The sequence below is a fragment of the Bombina bombina genome, chromosome 2 (assembly GCF_027579735.1).
Source record: "Bombina bombina isolate aBomBom1 chromosome 2, aBomBom1.pri, whole genome shotgun sequence".
NCBI classification, from domain to species: domain Eukaryota; kingdom Metazoa; phylum Chordata; class Amphibia; order Anura; family Bombinatoridae; genus Bombina; species Bombina bombina.
The window spans coordinates 491087876-491106824 of record NC_069500.1 but is presented as its reverse complement, the minus strand read 5'-3'; the positions used below and the strand labels follow the sequence as shown (position 1 = coordinate 491106824).

Below are 18949 nucleotides of genomic sequence, written 5' to 3'. Positions count from 1 at the left end.
AAGCCTGTGATAAGAGGCAGCCCTCAAAGGCTTAGAAATTAGCATATGAGCCTACCTATGTTTAGTTTCAACTAAGAATACCAAGAGAAAAAAGCAAATTTGATGATAAAAGTAAATTGGAAAGTTAATTAAAATTAAAAGTCCTATCTGAATAAGGAAAGTTTAATTTATACTAGACTGTCCCTTTAAAAGGGCTTTTTGTAGGGCATTGCCCTAAGTTCAACAACTCTTACTTAAAAATAAATAAATAACCAATTACCCCCTAACAATAAACACCCCCCAAAAAATAATAAAACCTAAGTTACTCATTGCCCCTAAAGGGGCATTTGTATGTGTATTGCCCTTAAAAGGCTATTCAGCTCTCCTAAGACTAAGCCCCAAATAGGTACTCACCGTTCCTGAAGTCCAACGGTGAAGGTCTTCTTCCAGGCAGCTCTTTCATCTTCTATCTTCATCCGGAGCGAAGGAGGTGCGGAGCGGTCCGGATCTGCGGTTTTCAGCGGCGGCGTGGAGGCTCCTCTTCATCTGCTCTCCGGCGTACACTGAAAATTTAATGCAAGGTACCGCATTCAATTTGGGGTAACTTGCATTCCTATTGGCTGAAATTTTGAAATCAGCCAATAGGATTAGAGCTACTGAAATCCTTTTGGCTGTTCAAATCAGCCAATAAGATTTCAGTAGCTCTCGTCCTATTGGCTGATTTAAAAATTTCAGCCAGTTTGAATGCAAGGTACCCCAATAAATATGGGTACCTTGCATTTAATCTTCAGTGTGTGGTGGACGACGATCGCATGAAGATGAGCCTCCACGCCACTTTGGACCACCACCGCTGAGAACCGCCGCTGAGGATCCGTGCATCGGGCAAGCCAGTTCTGCACCTCCGCTCCGCACCATCTTTGCTCCGGATGAAGATATAAGATGATGGAGCTGCCTGGAAGAAGACCTTCTCCACTGGACTTCAGTAACGGTGAGTACCTATTTGGGGGTTAGATTTAGGATTTTTTTTAAGATTAGAGATTTAATGGGCTTGTAAAAGAGCTAAATGCCCTTTTAAGGGCAATGCCCATAGAAATACCCCTTTAGGGGCAATGGGTAGTTTTTTTTAGTGTTTTTTTTTTTTTTACTTTTTATTTTGGGGGGTTTGGTGGGTGGGTTTTTTTTTACGGTTAGGTGGGACTTAGTAAAGAGTTGTTTAACTTAGGGCAATGCATTACAAAAGGCCCTTTTAAGGGGCTATTGGTAGTTTAGATTTTATTATATTTTTTTATTTTCATAGGGATTAGGTTTATTTTTTTTTATTTTGATAATTTAGTTTTTTTTTCTGTAATGTTAGACTTATTTTTTGTAATGTTAGATTAATTTTTTGTAATTTAATGTTAGGATTTTTTATTTTAATTGTAATTTAGTAGTAATTGGGGTTAATTTAGGGGGTGTTAGGGGCTTAGTAATTAAATTAGTTATTTGCAATGTGGGGGGTTGGCGGTTTAGGGGTTAATAGTATAATTAGTTTGGTGTTTTAGGGTTTGGTGGTTTAAGGGATAATATTGTAATTTATGTAGTTTGCATTGTGGAGGTTTGGCGGTGTAAGGGTTAGTTTTTTTTTGTTTTTTTTTGTTAATACTTAGTACAGGCGGTTTGTTTTTCTTTCATGTAATTAGCAAGAGTCCATGAGCTAGTGACGTATGGGATATACATTCCTACCAGGAGGGGCAAAGTTTCCCAAACCTCAAAATGCCTATAAATACACCCCTCACCACACCCACAATTCAGTTTTACAAACTTTGCCTCCGATGGAGGTGGTGAAGTAAGTTTTTGTGCTAGATTCTACGTTGATATGCGCTCCGCAGCAAGTTGGAGCCCGGTTTTCCTCTCAGCGTGCAGTGAATGTCAGAGGGATGTGAGGAGTATTGCCTATTTGAATGCAGTGATCTCCTTCTAAGGGGTCTATTTCATAGGTTCTCTGTTATCGGTCGTAGAGATTCATCTCTTACCTCCCTTTTCAGATCGACGATATACTCTTATATATACCATTACCTCTGCTGATTCTCGTTTCAGTACTGGTTTGGCTATCTACTATATGTAGATGAGTGTCCTGGGGTAAGTAAATCTTATTTTTTGTGACACTCCTAGCTATGGTTGGGCACTTTGTTTATAAAGTTCTAAATATATGTATTCAAACATTTATTTGCCTTGACTCAGAATGTTCAACTTTCCTTATTTTTCAGACAGTCAGTTTCATATTTGGGATAATGCATTTTAATTTAACTTTTTTCTTACCTTAAATTTGACTTTTTCCCTGTGGGCTGTTAGGCTCGCGGGGGCTGAAAATGCTTCATTTTATTGCGTCATTCTTGGCGCGGACTTTTTTGGCGCAAAAATTCTATTTCCGTTTCCGGCGTCATACGTGTCGCCGGAAGTTGCGTCATTTTTTTGACGTTATTTTGCGCCAAAAATGTCGGCGTTCCGGATGTGGCGTCATTTTTGGCGCCAAAAAGCATTTAGGCGCCAAATAATGTGGGCGTCTTATTTGGCGCGAAAAAATATGGGCGTCACTCTTGTCTCCACATTATTTAAGTCTCATTTTTTATTGCTTCTGGTTGCTAGAAGCTTGTTCTTTGGCATTTTTTCCCATTCCTGAAACTGTCATTTAAGGAATTTGATCAATTTTGCTTTATATATATGTTGTTTTTTCTCTTACATATTGCAAGATGTCTCACGTTGCATCTGAGTCAGAAGATACTACAGGAAAATCGCTGTCAAGTGCTGAATCTACCAAAGCTAAGTGTATCTGCTGTAAACTTTTGGTAGCTATTTCTCCAGCTGTTGTTTGTATTGATTGTCATGACAAACTTGTTAAAGCAGATAATATTTCCTTTAGTAAAGTACCATTGCCTGTTGCAGTTCCTTCAACATCTAAGGTGCAGAATGTTCCTGATAATATAAGAGATTTTGTTTCTGAATCCATAAAGAAGGCTATGTCTGTTATTTCTCCTTCTAGTAAACATAAAAAATCTTTTAAAACTTCTCTCCCTACAGATGAATTTTTAACTGAACATCATCATTCTGATTCTGATGATTCCTCTGGTTCAGAGGATTCTGTCTCAGAGGTTGATGCTGATAAATCTTCATATTTATTTAAAATGGAATTTATTCGTTCTTTGCTTAAAGAAGTCCTAATTGCTTTAGAAATAGAGGATTCTGGTCCTCTTGATACTAAATCTAAACGTTTAAATAAGGTTTTTAAAACTCCTGTAGTTGTTCCAGAAGTTTTTCCTGTCCCTGATGCTATTTCTGCAGTAATTTCCAAAGAATGGGATAATTTGGGTAATTCATTTACTCCTTCTAAACGTTTTAAGCAATTATATCCTGTGCCGCCTGACAGATTAGAATTTTGGGACAAGATCCCTAAAGTTGATGGGGCTATTTCTACCCTTGCTAAACGTACTACTATTCCTACGTCAGATGGTACTTCGTTTAAGGATCCTCTAGATAGGAAAATGGAGTCCTTTCTAAGAAAAGCTTATCTGTGTTCAGGTAATCTTCTTAGACCTGCTATATCTTTGGCTGATGTTGCTGCAGCTTCAACATTTTGGTTGGAAACTTTAGCGCAACAAGTAACATATCGTGATTCTCATGATATTATTATTCTTCTTCAGCATGCTAATAATTTTATCTGTGATGCCATTTTTTTGATATTATCAGAGTTGATGTCAGGTTTATGTCTCTAGCTATTTTAGCTAGAAGAGCTTTATGGCTTAAAACTTGGAATGCTGATATGGCTTCTAAATCAACTTTACTTTCTCCAACATAGGTGTGTCCGGTCCACGGCGTCATCCTTACTTGTGGGATATTCTCCTCCCCAACAGGAAATGGCAAAGAGCCCAGCAAAGCTGGTCACATGATCCCTCCTAGGCTCCGCCTACCCCAGTCATTCTCTTTGCCGTTGTACAGGCAACATCTCCACGGAGATGGCTTAGAGTTTTTTAGTGTTTAACTGTAGTTTTTATTATTCAATCAAGAGTTTGTTATTTTGAAATAGTGCTGGTATGTACTATTTACTCAGAAACAGAAAAGAGATGAAGATTTCTGTTTGTATGAGGAAAATGATTTTAGCAACCGTCACTAAAATCCATGGCTGTTCCACACAGGACTGTTGAGAGCAATTAACTTCAGTTGGGGGAACAGTGAGCAGTCTCTTGCTGCTTGAGGTATGACACATTCTAACAAGACGATGTAATGCTGGAAGCTGTCATTTTCCCTATGGGATCCGGTAAGCCATGTTTATTAAGATCGTAAATAAGGGCTTCACAAGGGCTTATTAAGACTGTAGACTTTTTCTGGGCTAAATCGATTCATTATTAACACATATTTAGCCTTGAGGAATCATTTATTCTGGGTATTTTGATATAATAATATCGGCAGGCACTGTTTTAGACACCTTATTCTTTAGGGGCTTTCCCAAATCATAGGCAGAGCCTCATTTTCGCGCCGGTGTTGCGCACTTGTTTTTGAGAGGCATGACATGCAGTCGCATGTGAGAGGAGCTCTGATACTTAGAAAAGACTTTCTGAAGGCGTCATTTGGTATCGTATTCCCCTTTTGGGCTTGGTTGGGTCTCAGCAAAGCAGATACCAGGGACTGTAAAGGGGTTAAAGTTAAAAACGGCTCCGGTTCCGTTATTTTAAGGGTTAAAGCTTCCAAATTTGGTGTGCAATACTTTTAAGGCTTTAAGACACTGTGGTGAAAATTTGGTGAATTTTGAACAATTCCTTCATGTTTTTTCGCAATTGCAGCAATAAAGTGTGTTCAGTTTAAAATTTAAAGTGACAGTAACGGTTTTATTTTAAAACGGTTTTTGTACTTTGTTATCAAGTTTATGCCGGTTTAACATGTCTGAACTACCAGATAGACTGTGTTCTGAATGTGGGGAAGCCAGAATTCCCATTCATTTAAATAAATGTGATTTATGTGACAATGACAATGATGCCCAAGATGATTCCTCAAGTGAGGGGAGTAAGCATGGTACTGCATCATTCCCTCCTTCGTCTACACGAGTCTTGCCCACTCAGGAGGCCCCTAGTACATCTAGCGCGCCAATACTCCTTACTATGCAACAATTAACGGCTGTAATGGATAATTCTGTCAAAAACATTTTAGCCAAAATGAACACTTATCAGCGTAAGCGCGACTGCTCTGTTTTAGATACTGAAGAGCATGACGACGCTGATAATAATGGTTCTGAAGGGCCCCTAACCCAGTCTGATGGGGCCAGGGAGGTTTTGTCTGAGGGAGAAATTAATGATTCAGGGAACATTTCTCAACAAGCTGAACCTGATGTGATTACGTTTAAATTTAAGTTGGAACATCTCCGCATTCTGCTTAAGGAGGTATTATCCACTCTGGATGATTGTGACAAGTTGGTCATCCCAGAGAAACTATGTAAAATGGACAAGTTCCTAGAGGTCCCGGGGCTCCCAGAAGCTTTTCCTATACCCAAGCGGGTGGCGGACATTGTTAATAAAGAATGGGAAAGGCCCGGTATTCCTTTCGTCCCTCCCCCCATATTTAAAAAATTGTTTCCTATGGTCGACCCCAGAAAGGACTTATGGCAGACAGTCCCCAAGGTCGAGGGAGCGGTTTCCACTTTAAACAAACGCACCACTATACCCATAGAGGATAGTTGTGCTTTCAAAGATCCTATGGATAAAAAATTAGAAGGTTTACTTAAAAAGATGTTTGTTCAGCAGGGTTACCTTCTACAACCAATTTCATGCATTGTCCCTGTAGTTACAGCCGCATGTTTCTGGTTCGATGAGCTGATAAAGGCGGTCGATAGTGATTCTCCTCCTTATGAGGAGATTATGGACAGAATCAATGCTCTCAAATTGGCTAATTCTTTCACCCTAGACGCCACTTTGCAATTGGCTAGGTTAGCGGCTAAGAATTCTGGGTTTGCTATTGTGGCGCGCAGAGCGCTTTGGTTGAAATCTTGGTCAGCTGATGCGTCTTCCAAGAACAAGCTACTTAACATTCCTTTCAAGGGGAAAACGCTGTTTGGCCCTGACTTGAAAGAGATTATCTCTGATATCACTGGGGGTAAGGGCCACGCCCTTCCTCAGGATCGGCCTTTCAAGGCAAAAAATAAACCTAATTTTCGTCCCTTTCGTAGAAATGGACCAGCCCAAAGTGCTACGTCCTCTAAGCAAGAGGGTAATACTTCTCAAGCCAAGCCAGCTTGGAGACCAATGCAAGGCTGGAACAAGGGAAAGCAGGCCAAGAAACCTGCCACTGCTACCAAGACAGCATGAAATGTTGGCCCCCGATCCGGGACCGGATCTGGTGGGGGGCAGACTCTCTCTCTTCGCTCAGGCTTGGGCAAGAGATGTTCTGGATCCTTGGGCGCTAGAAATAGTCTCCCAAGGTTATCTTCTGGAATTCAAGGGGCTTCCCCCAAGGGGGAGGTTCCACAGGTCTCAGTTGTCTTCAGACCACATAAAAAGACAGGCATTCTTACATTGTGTAGAAGACCTGTTAAAAATGGGAGTGATTCATCCTGTTCCATTAAGAGAACAAGGGATGGGGTTCTACTCAAATCTGTTCATAGTTCCCAAAAAAGAGGGAACGTTCAGACCAATCTTAGATCTCAAGATCTTAAACAAGTTTCTCAAGGTTCCATCGTTCAAAATGGAAACCATTCGAACTATTCTTCCTTCCATCCAGGAAGGTCAATTCATGACCACAGTGGATTTAAAGGATGCGTATCTACATATTCCTATCCACAAGGAACATCATCGGTTCCTAAGGTTCGCATTCCTGGACAAGCATTACCAGTTCGTGGCGCTTCCTTTCGGATTAGCCACTGCTCCAAGGATTTTCACAAAGGTACTAGGGTCCCTTCTAGCTGTGCTAAGACCAAGGGGCATTGCTGTAGTACCTTACTTGGACGACATTCTGATTCAAGCGTCGTCCCTTCCTCAAGCAAAGGCTCACACGGACATTGTCCTGGCCTTTCTCAGATCTCACGGATGGAAAGTGAACGTGGAAAAGAGTTCTCTATCTCCGTCAACAAGGGTTCCCTTCTTGGGAACAATAATAGACTCCTTAGAAATGAGGATTTTTCTGACAGAGGCCAGAAAAACAAAACTTCTAGACTCTTGTCGGATACTTCATTCCGTTCCTCTTCCTTCCATAGCGCAGTGCATGGAAGTGATCGGTTTGATGGTAGCGGCAATGGACATAGTTCCTTTTGCGCGCATTCATCTAAGACCATTACAACTGTGCATGCTCAGTCAGTGGAATGGGGACTATACAGACTTGTCTCCGAAGATACAAGTAAATCAGAGGACCAGAGACTCACTCTGTTGGTGGCTGTCCCTGGACAACCTGTCACAAGGGATGACATTCCGCAGACCGGAGTGGGTCATCGTCACGACCGACGCCAGTCTGATGGGCTGGGGCGCGGTCTGGGGATCCCTGAAAGCTCAGGGTCTTTGGTCTCGGGAAGAATCTCTTCTACCAATAAATATTCTGGAACTGAGAGCGATATTCAATGCTCTCAAGGCTTGGCCTCAGCTAGCGAGGGCCAAGTTCATACGGTTTCAATCAGACAACATGACAACTGTTGCGTACATCAACCATCAGGGGGGAACAAGGAGTTCCCTAGCGATGGAAGAAGTGACCAAAATCATTCTATGGGCGGAGTCTCACTCCTGCCACCTGTCTGCTATCCACATCCCAGGAGTGGAAAATTGGGAAGCGGATTTTCTGAGTCGTCAGACATTGCATCCGGGGGAGTGGGAACTCCATCCGGAAATCTTTGCCCAAGTCACTCAGCTGTGGGGCATTCCAGACATGGATCTGATGGCCTCTCGTCAGAACTTCAAAGTTCCTTGCTACGGGTCCAGATCCAGGGATCCCAAGGCGGCTCTAGTGGATGCACTAGTAGCACCTTGGACCTTCAAACTAGCTTATGTGTTCCCGCCGTTTCCTCTCATCCCCAGGTTGGTAGCCAGGATCAATCAGGTGAGGGCGTCGGTGATCTTGATAGCTCCTGCGTGGCCACGCAGGACTTGGTATGCAGATCTGGTGAATATGTCATCGGCTCCACCTTGGAAGCTACCTTTGAGACGAGACCTTCTTGTTCAGGGTCCGTTCGAACATCCGAATCTGGTTTCACTCCAGCTGACTGCTTGGAGATTGAACGCTTGATCTTATCGAAGCGAGGGTTCTCAGATTCTGTTATCGATACTCTTGTTCAGGCCAGAAAGCCTGTAACTAGAAAGATTTACCACAAAATTTGGAAAAAATATATCTGTTGGTGTGAATCTAAAGGATTCCCTTGGGACAAGGTTAAGATTCCTAAGATTCTATCCTTCCTTCAAGAAGGATTGGAAAAAGGATTATCTGCTAGTTCCCTGAAGGGACAGATTTCTGCCTTGTCTGTGTTACTTCACAAAAAGCTGGCAGCTGTGCCAGATGTTCAAGCCTTTGTTCAGGCTCTGGTTAGAATTAAGCCTGTTTACAAACCTTTGACTCCTCCTTGGAGTCTCAACTTAGTTCTTTCAGTTCTTCAGGGGGTTCCGTTTGAACCCTTACATTCCGTTGATATTAAGTTATTATCTTGGAAAGTTTTGTTTTTAGTTGCAATTTCTTCTGCTAGAAGAGTTTCAGAATTATCTGCTCTGCAGTGTTCTCCTCCTTATCTGGTGTTCCATGCAGATAAGGTGGTTTTACGTACTAAACCTGGTTTTCTTCCAAAAGTTGTTTCTAAGAAAAACATTAACCAGGAGATTATCGTACCTTCTCTGTGTCCGAAACCAGTTTCAAAGAAGGAACGTTTGTTGCACAATTTGGATGTTGTTCGCGCTCTAAAATTCTATTTAGATGCTACAAAGGATTTTAGACAAACATCTTCCTTGTTTGTTGTTTATTCCGGTAAAAGGAGAGGTCAAAAAGCAACTTCTACCTCTCTCTCTTTTTGGATTAAAAGCATCATCAGATTGGCTTACGAGACTGCCGGACGGCAGCCTCCCGAAAGAATCACGGCTCATTCCACTAGGGCTGTGGCTTCCACATGGGCCTTCAAGAACGAGGCTTCTGTTGATCAGATATGTAGGGCAGCGACTTGGTCTTCACTGCACACTTTTACCAAATTTTACAAGTTTGATACTTTTGCTTCTTCTGAGGCTATTTTTTGGGAGAAAGGGTTTTGCAAGCCGTGGTGCCTTCCGTTTAGGTGACCTGATTTGCTCCCTCCCTTCATCCGTGTCCTAAAGCTTTGGTATTGGTTCCCACAAGTAAGGATGACGCCGTGGACCGGACACACCTATGTTGGAGAAAACAGAATTTATGTTTACCTGATAAATTACTTTCTCCAACGGTGTGTCCGGTCCACGGCCCGCCCTGGTTTTTTTAATCAGGTCTGATAATTTATTTTCTTTAACTACAGTCACCACGGTACCATATGGTTTCTCCTATGCAAATATTCCTCCTTAACGTCGGTCGAATGACTGGGGTAGGCGGAGCCTAGGAGGGATCATGTGACCAGCTTTGCTGGGCTCTTTGCCATTTCCTGTTGGGGAGGAGAATATCCCACAAGTAAGGATGACGCCGTGGACCGGACACACCGTTGGAGAAAGTAATTTATCAGGTAAACATAAATTCTGTTCTGTTTCTTTCCAGGGTAACAAATTATTTGGTTCTCAGTTGGATTCCATTATTTCAACTGTTACTGGTGGGAAAGGAACTTTTTTACCACAGGATAAAAAATCTAAAGGTTAAAACAGGGCTAATAATCGTTTTCGTTCCTTTCGTTTCAACAAAGAACAAAAGCCTGATCCTTCATCCTCAGGAGCAGTTTCAGTTTGGAGACCATCTCCAGTCTGGAATAAATCCAAGCCAGCTAGAAAGGCAAAGCCTGCTTCTAAGTCCACATGAAGGTGCGGCCCTCATTCCAGCTCAGCTGGTAGGGGGCAGGTTACGTTTTTTCAAGGAAATTTGGATCAATTCTGTTCACAATCTTTGGATTCAGAGCATTGTTTCAGAAGGGTACAGAATTGGTTTCAAGTTGAGACCTCCTGCAAAGAGATTTTTTCTTTCCCGTGTCCCAGCAAATCCAGTAAAAGCTCAAGCATTTCTGAAATGTGTTTCAGATCTAGAGTTGACTGGAGTAATTATGCCAGTTCCAGTTCCGGAACAGGGGATGGGGTTTTATTCAAATCTCTTCATTGTACCAAAGAAGGAGAATTCCTTCAGACCAGTTCTGGATCTAAAAATATTGAATCGTTATGTAAGGATACCAACGTTCAAGATGGTAACTGTAAGGACTATCTTACCTTTTGTTCAGCAAGGGAATTATATGTCCACAATAGATTTACAGGATGCATATCTGCATATTCCGATTCATCCAGATCACTATCAGTTTCTGAGATTCTCTTTCCTAGACAAGCATTACCAGTTTGTGGCTCTGCCGTTTGGCCTAGCTACAGCTCCAAGAATTTTTACAAAGGTTCTCGGTGCCCTGCTGTCTGTAATCAGAGAACAGGGTATTGTGGTATTTCCTTATTTGGACGATATCTTGGTACTTGCTCAGTCTTTACATTTAGCAGAATCTCATACGAATCGACTTGTGTTGTTTCTTCAAGATCATGGTTGGAGGATCAATTTACCAAAAAGTTATTTGATTCCTCAGACAAAGGTAACCTTTCTGGGTTTCCAGATGGATTCAGTGTCCATGACTCTGTCTTTAACAGACAAGAGACGTTTAAAATTGATTACAGCTTGTCGAAACCTTCAGTCACAATCATTCCCTTCGGTAGCCTTATGCATGGAAATTCTAGGTCTTATGACTGCTGCATCGGACGCGATCCCCTTTGCTCGTTTTCACATGCGACCTCTTCAGCTCTGTATGCTGAAGCAATGGTGCAAGGATCACACGAAGATATCTCAATTAATATCTTTAAAACCGATTGTTCGACACTCTCTAACATGGTGGACAGATCACCATCGTTTAATTCAGGGGGCTTCTTTTATGCTTCCGACCTGGACTGTAATTTCAACAGATGCAAGTCTCACAGGTTGGGGAGCTGTGTGGGGATCTCTGACGGCACAAGGAGTTTGGGAATCTCAGGAGGTGAGATTACCGATCAATATTTTGGAACTCCGTGCAATTTTCAGAGCTCTTCAGTTTTGGCCTCTTCTGAAGAGAGAATCGTTCATTTGTTTTCAGACAGACAATGTCACAACTGTGGCATACATCAATCATCAAGGAGGGACTCACAGTCCTCTGGCTATGAAAGAAGTATCTCGAATTTTGGTTTGGGCGGAATCCAGCTCCTGTCTAATCTCTGCGGTTCATATTCCAGGTGTAGACAATTGGGAAGCGGATTATCTCAGTCGCCAAACGTTGCATCCGGGCGAATGGTCTCTTCACCCAGAGGTATTTCTTCAGATTGTTCAAATGTGGGAACTTCCAGAAATAGATCTGATGGCGTCCCATCTAAACAAGAAACTTCCCAGGTATCTGTCCAGATCCCGGGATCCTCAGGCGGAGGCAGTGGATGCATTATCACTTCCTTGGAAGTATCATCCTGCCTATATCTTTCCGCCTCTAGTTCTTCTTCCAAGAGTAATCTCCAAGATTCTGAAGGAATGCTCGTTTGTTCTGCTGGTAGCTCCGGCATGGCCTCACAGGTTTTGGTATGCGGATCTGGTCCGGATGGCCTCTTGCCAACCGTGGACTCTTCCGTTAAGACCAGACCTTCTGTCACAAGGTCCTTTTTTCCATCAGGATCTGAAATCCTTAAATTTAAAGGTATGGAGATTGAACGCTTGATTCTTGGTCAAAGAGGTTTCTCTGACTCTGTGATTAATACTATGTTACAGGCTCGTAAATCTGTATCTAGAGAGATATATTATAGAGTCTGGAAGACTTATATTTCTTGGTGTCTTTCTCATCATTTTTCCTGGCATTCTTCTTTGAAAGGACAAATCTCTGCTCTTTCTGTTCTTTTTCACAGAAAGATTGCTATTCTTCCTGATATTCATTGTTTTGTACAAGCTTTGGTTCGTATAAAACCTGTCATTAAGTCAATTTCTCCTCCTTGGAGTTTGAATTTGGTTCTGGGAGCTCTTCAAGCTCCTCCGTTTGAACCTATGCATTCATTGGACATTAAATTACTTTCTTGGAAAGTTTTGTTCCTTTTGGCCATCTCTTCTGCCAGAAGAGTTTCTGAATTATCTGCTCTTTCTTGTGAGTCTCCTTTTCTGATTTTTCATCAGGATAAGGCGGTGTTGCAAACTTCTTTTGAATTTTTACCTAAAGTTGTGAATTCCAACAACATTAGTAGAGAAATTGTGGTTCCTTCATTATGTCCTAATCCTAAGAATTCTAAGGAGAAATTGTTGCATTCTTTGGATGTTGTTAGAGCTTTGAAATATTATGTTGAAGCTACGAAATCTTTCTAGTCTATTTGTTATCTTTTCCGGTTCTAGAAAAGGCCAGAAAGCTTCTGCCATTTCTTTGGCACCTTGGTTGAAATCTTTAATTCATCTTGCCTATGTTGAGTCGGGTGAAACTCCGCCTCAGAGAATTACAGCTCATTCTACTAGGTCAGTTTCTACTTCCTGGGCGTTTAGGAATGAAGCTTCGGTTGACCAGATCTGCAAAGCAGCGACTTGGTCCTCTTTGCATACTTTTACTAAATTCTACCATTTTGATGTATTTTCTTCTTCTGAAGCAGTTTTTGGTAGAAAAGTACTTCAGGCAGCGGTTTCAGTTTGAATCTTCTGCTTATGTTTTTTCGTTAAACTTTATTTTGGGTGTGGATTATTTTCAGCAGGAATTGGCTGTCTTTATTTTATCCCTCCCTCTCTAGTGACTCTTGTGTGGAAAGATCCACTTCTTGGGTAGTCATTATCCCATACGTCACTAGCTCATGGACTCTTGCTAATTACATGAAAGAAAACATAATTTATGTAAGAACTTACCTGATAAATTCATTTCTTTCATATTAGCAAGAGTCCATGAGGCCCGCCCTTTTTTGTGGTGGTTATGATTTTTTTGTATAAAGCACAATTATTCCAATTCCTTATTTTATATGCTTTCGCACTTTTTTATCACCCCACTTCTTGGCTATTCGTTAAACTGAATTGTGGGTGTGGTGAGGGGTGTATTTATAGGCATTTTGAGGTTTGGGAAACTTTGCCCCTCCTGGTAGGAATGTATATCCCATACGTCACTAGCTCATGGACTCTTGCTAATATGAAAGAAATGAATTTATCAGGTAAGTTCTTACATAAATTATGTTATTTTTTTTCTTAATACTTTGTGTGGGTGTTTTTTTTAAATTTTTTTTTATTTTTTAAATGTCATTATTTCTTGCGGGCGATTACATGTTATTTTGTGCAGGGGGTTGCGTGTGTTTTTTTTTTCTTTTTTTTTTTTTTTTTTTTAAGGCTTCGTTTGCCTACGCTGCATACAGGTGGATTCCGAAAATGGCAGGATGGTGGATTCTTGATGCAGCTTACGCTGCATCCAGGTGTTTTTTTGTTGTTGCGCCTGCATCCAAGATTCTTTTGGGGTTGCGTGTGCAACTGGCGACACCAACGGACGCATTACAAACACGATTATAGTATAGATGTAATTACTGAGAGAGATTTATGTCTTCTATAAAGAAACATTGTACACAATTTTCCTTTGAACATTTTTGCATGAAAACCCCTTAACCTTAAAGGGACATTAAACTGCTGAGTACAACTACAGTAGCAGGTTTCTACTCACCATATTATTGTTTTTCCTCCTATGCCTGCAGCTGTCTTCCACGTTTATTTCTGATTTTAACCCCTTACAAGTATTAGTGAAGCTCTGCATCTTCACACTGGGTGCCGCTATCTTGGAGCTTATATTTGTTATGTAGCTTTTAACCCCTTAACGACCAAGGACGTGCCAGGTAAGTCCTGCAAAAACTGTCAGTTAGTGACAATGGACGTACCTGGCACGTCCTTGGTTTAATTCAGTGCTGGAAGCGATTGCAATCGCTTCCAGCAGCTCTCAGGGTATTGCAGTGATGCTTCAATATTGAGGCATCCTGCAATACCCTTTTTCAAGCATCCGATGCAGCGATGGTGCCGATCGTTGGTGGGTGGGAGCTTAGCAGGGAGGCGGGTGGGCGGCCCATCGCTACCCGGCATCCGGTTCCTGTAAGTGCACTGTGCACGCCGGGAGCGTGCAGGGGCTTGCGTGCGCGCAGCAAACTCTCCCACCAATAATTAAATTGTTGTGTGAGAGGGAGGGGAGGAAATAAATAATAATAAAAAAAATATCAAAGGATCAGGGAGGGGGGGCAGCTACACAACAGAAAAAATTATATTTGATAAAAAAAAAAAAAAACGTTTTTGGGGGCAAACTGGGTACTGGCAGACAGCTGCCAGTACCCAAGATGATGCCAAATAGGTAGCGGGGGGAGGGTTAGAGAGCTGTTTGGGGGGGGTAATCAGGGAGGTTGGGGACTAAGGGGGGGGTCCATCACAGCTAAAGAAATAATTAAAAAAACAAAAAAAAAAAACGTATTTTTAGTACTGGCAGACTTTCTGCTAGTACTTAAGATGGCGGGAACAATTGTGGGGAGGGAAGAGAGCTGTTTAAGAGGGATCAGGGGTTGGGATGTGTCAGGTGGGAGGCTGATCTCTACACTAAAGCTAAAATTAACCCTGCAAGCTCCCTACAAGCTACCTAATTAACCTCTTCACTGCTGGGCATAATAATATGTCTGATATTTCTGAACAAAGAGATCCCAGGGAAGCATTTACAACCATTTGTGCCATAATTGCACAAGCTGTTTGTAAATAATTTCAGTGAGAAACCTAAAAGTGTGAAAAATGTAAAGTTTTTTTTTTTTTTAATTTGATCACATTTGGCAGTGAAATGGTGGCATGAAATATACCAAAATAGGCCTAGATCAATACTTTGGGTTGTCTACTACACTAAAGCTAAAATTAACCCTACAAGCTCCCTAATTAACCCCTTCACTGCTGAGCATAATAAACGTGTGGTGCACAGCGGCATTTAGCGGCCTTCTAATTACCAAAAAGCAACGCCAAAGCCATATAAGTCTGCAATTTCTGAACAAAGAGATCCCAAAGAAGCATTTACAATTTGTGCCATAATTGCACAAGCTGTTTGTAAATAATTTCAGTGAAAAACCTAAAAGTGTGAAAAATGTAAAGTTTTTTTTTTTTTTTTTTTATTTGATCACATTTGGCAGTGAAATGGTGGCCTGAAATATACCAAAATGGGCCTAGATCAATACTTGGGGTCGTCTACTACCCTAAAGCTAAAATTAACCCTACAAACTCCCTACAAGCGCCCTAATTAACCCCTTCGCTGCTGGGCATAATACACGTGTGGTGTGCAGCAGCATTTAGCTGCCTTCTAATGGCCAAAAAGCAACCCCAAAGCCATATAAGTCTGCTATTTCTGAACAAAGGGATCCTAGAGAAGCATTTACAACTGTGTGTGCCATAATTGCTCAAGCTGTAAATAATGTCAGTGAGAAACCTAAAGTTTTTGATAAAATTTGTGAAAAGTGAACCATTTTTTTTTTTTATTTGATCGCATTTGGCGGTGAAATGGTGGCATGAAATATACCAAAATGGGCCTAGATCAATACTTTCGGTTGTCTACTAAAAAAAAAAATATATACATGTCAAGGGATATTTAGGGATTCTTGACAGATATCAGTGTTACAATGCAACTATCGCTAATTTTGAAAAAAAGTGGTTTGGAAATAGCAAAGTGCTACTTGTATTTATTGCCCTATAACTTGCAAAGAACATGTAAACATTGGGTTTTTCTAAACTCAGGACAAAATGTAGAAACTATTTAGCATGGGTGTTTTTTTGGTGGTTGTAGATGTGTAACAGATTTTGGGGGTCAAAGTTAGAAAAAGTGTGTTCCCCTCCCCCCATTTTTTGCTGATATTTTATAATTTTTTTTATAGTAAATTATAAGATATGATGAAAATAATGGTATCTTTAGAAAGTCCATTTAATGGCGAGAAGAACGGTATAGAATATGTGTGGGTACAGTCAAGGAGTAAGAGGAAAATTACAGCTAAACACAAACACCGCAGAAATGTAAAAATAGCCCTTGTCCTTAAGGGTAAGAAAATTGAAAAATGGTCTGGTCATTAAAGTGAAGGTTAAGTTTCAGCATATGAAATACAGGAATGCATTCTTTAATATTACCCTAATCTAATCGCTAACTTTTTTTTCTTCTTTTTTTTCACAATTTTCTTATTTTTACATTATCTCCCTACCTATGCGATCTCTAACTCCTCCCACACACCAGTTCCGGCTTTTCTTGTGTTTGACATAGAGAGCGGTCCCACCCGCTTTCTACGTCTTCCTAAAGCGCGTTCACGAGGCTCAGTGAAACAGCGCATGCGCCAATTGCCAATTTTACAGTGTTCTGCGCAAGCGAGAATGGGCAAGTTCTATGATGGATTCCTGAATATTTGGAATACGCATGCGCGAATCGTGAACGCTCACGGAAGCCAACAATAGCGCATGCGCACATGGTCAAATATGCGGATGACGTGCACTGACGGCCACCTAACGGCCAGAAATTCAATTGGCTGCTACAGAAATGTGATCGGCAGCAAAAAAAAAAATACAAATTAAGGGTTGCATTTGTGTACAATCGCAAATGGAACGATAATGATGATAACTCGGTTTGTAATTAGATTTAGAAAGAATCATGAATGAAAGTGATATTGATTTTGTGAAACCAATGAAATCCTGGATAGGCATAAATGTAAGTTTACCTTCACTTTAAGGGATTAAACTGTGCAAGAAAATGCAAAAAGGTAACACTTCTTCTCTCTATTATGTGAGCTAAACATAAGAGATTATGTTTCTATAGCTTTTATAGAGAATGCTGTAGTGTTCATCATTTCAGTATAGGGGACAGTTTCAAAAGGCAAAATCAGCAATTTCAAATGACAAAATAAAGTTAAACAATCCATTTGTAAAAGATTTAATACACTCAAGTAGGTAAAATGGATAATTAGAAGCACATTAAAGTCCCTTTAAGCAAAAATGAAAAAAAAAAAAACTTTTAATGTTTTTAGTGAGCCATACATCTGAATGTGTTCCTGAATGTCTGAATGGTTCTTTCAATGCTAAATGGATTTATTTGTGCCTTTTTTTTAATTTTTAGTTTTCTTTTCTTCTTCTGACAGAGTTACCTACATCTGAATATCTGAATGTTGCAGAGAACAAGTGGCGAGTCCTGAACGTTCTATCTAATGGATGCTCTAATGTGACCCAGACAGTGGGTGTCACAAAAATTGCTAAGTCAGTCATCGCTCCCCTGGCAGAGAACAATGTGTCTGTGCTGATGCTGTCTACCTACCAAACAGATTACATTCTGGTGAGAATGCGGCTTCTATATTTGTATTTCTCGTCTCTCCCCACAACTAGATCCTGTGCCACTTACTGCAGGGGGCTGGAGTAATAATTAGTGTAATGCGAGTCTCTCTGTGACCCTCATGCTGGAGTACCTATGCCCCAGTGTATCAAGTGCCAAAACACATGTTATGTAAACATCAGCATTAATGACATGTCTAGTTACATGTTGTAAATAGAATGTGTTCATAAAGAGTGGTTTGGAAGATGCATCTATAAATGACGGAGTGTTTTAGGGTGAGAAAGGTAGGGGTTGGATAAGAACTAGAAAAAAATAACTAATAAGACGCATTTTGGGCAATAGGGATGTTGAGCTAAAAAATTATTTGATGCAGATGAATGAGCAGTATATGCTGAAATGGTTTATTTTGATATTGAAACCACCCCCTACAAAGGGGCTATTAAAGTCACCTCCATAGACAGGAAGGGGTAGGATAAGGGCAATAATGGGAGCTAGCTAAACACATCTGGTAAGAAGCATATTGTACTGACCAATCACAGCTTGCTCAAAGTAGTACATTGCAGCTTCTGAGCCTACCTATCTATGCTTTTCAACAAAGGATACCTAGAGAATAAAGTACATTTTCTTTTAGAAGTGCATTAAAAAGTCTATTACAATTGCATGCTGAGCCATGAAAGTGTCATTTTGAGTTCTATGTCCCTTTTAAACCTTCTCTTTTAGATGCAAAAAATACATGAACTAATATTGTTTTAACTATTGAATCACCTATCTTAAACAAAATTTTGACAAATTCTTTACTAAGCTATAATTTCTCCAACATAGGTGTGTCCGGTCCACGGCGTCATCCTTACTTGTGGGATATTCTCTTCCCCAACAGGAAATGGCAAAGAGCCCAGCAAAGCTGGTCACATGATCCCTCCTAGGCTCCGCCTACCCCAGTCATTCTCTTTGCCGTTGTACAGGCAACATCTCCACGGAGATGGCTTAGAGTTTTTTAGTGTTTAACTGTAGTTTTTATTATTCAATCAAGAGTTTGTTATTTTAAAATAGTGCTGGTATGTACTATTTACTCTGAAACAGAAAAGAGATGAAGATTTCTGTTTGTATGAGGAAAATGATTTTAGCAACCGTTACTAAAATCCATGGCTGTTCCACACAGGACTGTTGAGAGGAATTAACTTCAGTTGGGGGAACAGTGTGCAGTCTTTTGCTGCTTGAGGTATGACACATTCTAACAAGACGATGTAATGCTGGAAGCTGTCATTTTCCCTATGGGATCCGGTAAGCCATTTTTATTCACACAGTAAATAAGGGCTTCACAAGGGCTTATTAAGACTGTAGACATTTTCTGAGACAGCCAGCTGTAGTAGCCTAATGGTTAGCTTAGCTGTCTAGCAAGCAGAAGGTTTGCAGTTTGAAACCACATATTTAGCCTTGAGGAATCATTTAATCTGGGTATTTTTTGTAAAATAATATCGGCAGGCACTGTTTTAGACACTTTATTCTATTGGCTGAGAGGCC

At 40.8% G+C, this 18949-nt stretch overlaps 1 protein-coding gene across 1 annotated transcript in view; it reads left to right on the top strand.

Annotated features, from left to right (window-relative positions):
- CASTOR1 (cytosolic arginine sensor for mTORC1 subunit 1) overlaps window positions 1-18949 on the top strand; it is a 328065-nt gene that overhangs the window by 50853 nt on the left and 258263 nt on the right. Inside the window, exon 3 of the mRNA XM_053699840.1 lies at window positions 17241-17431. Within this exon, the coding sequence (XP_053555815.1) occupies window positions 17241-17431 (191 nt within the window). The remainder of the gene's footprint in view (window positions 1-17240; window positions 17432-18949) is intronic.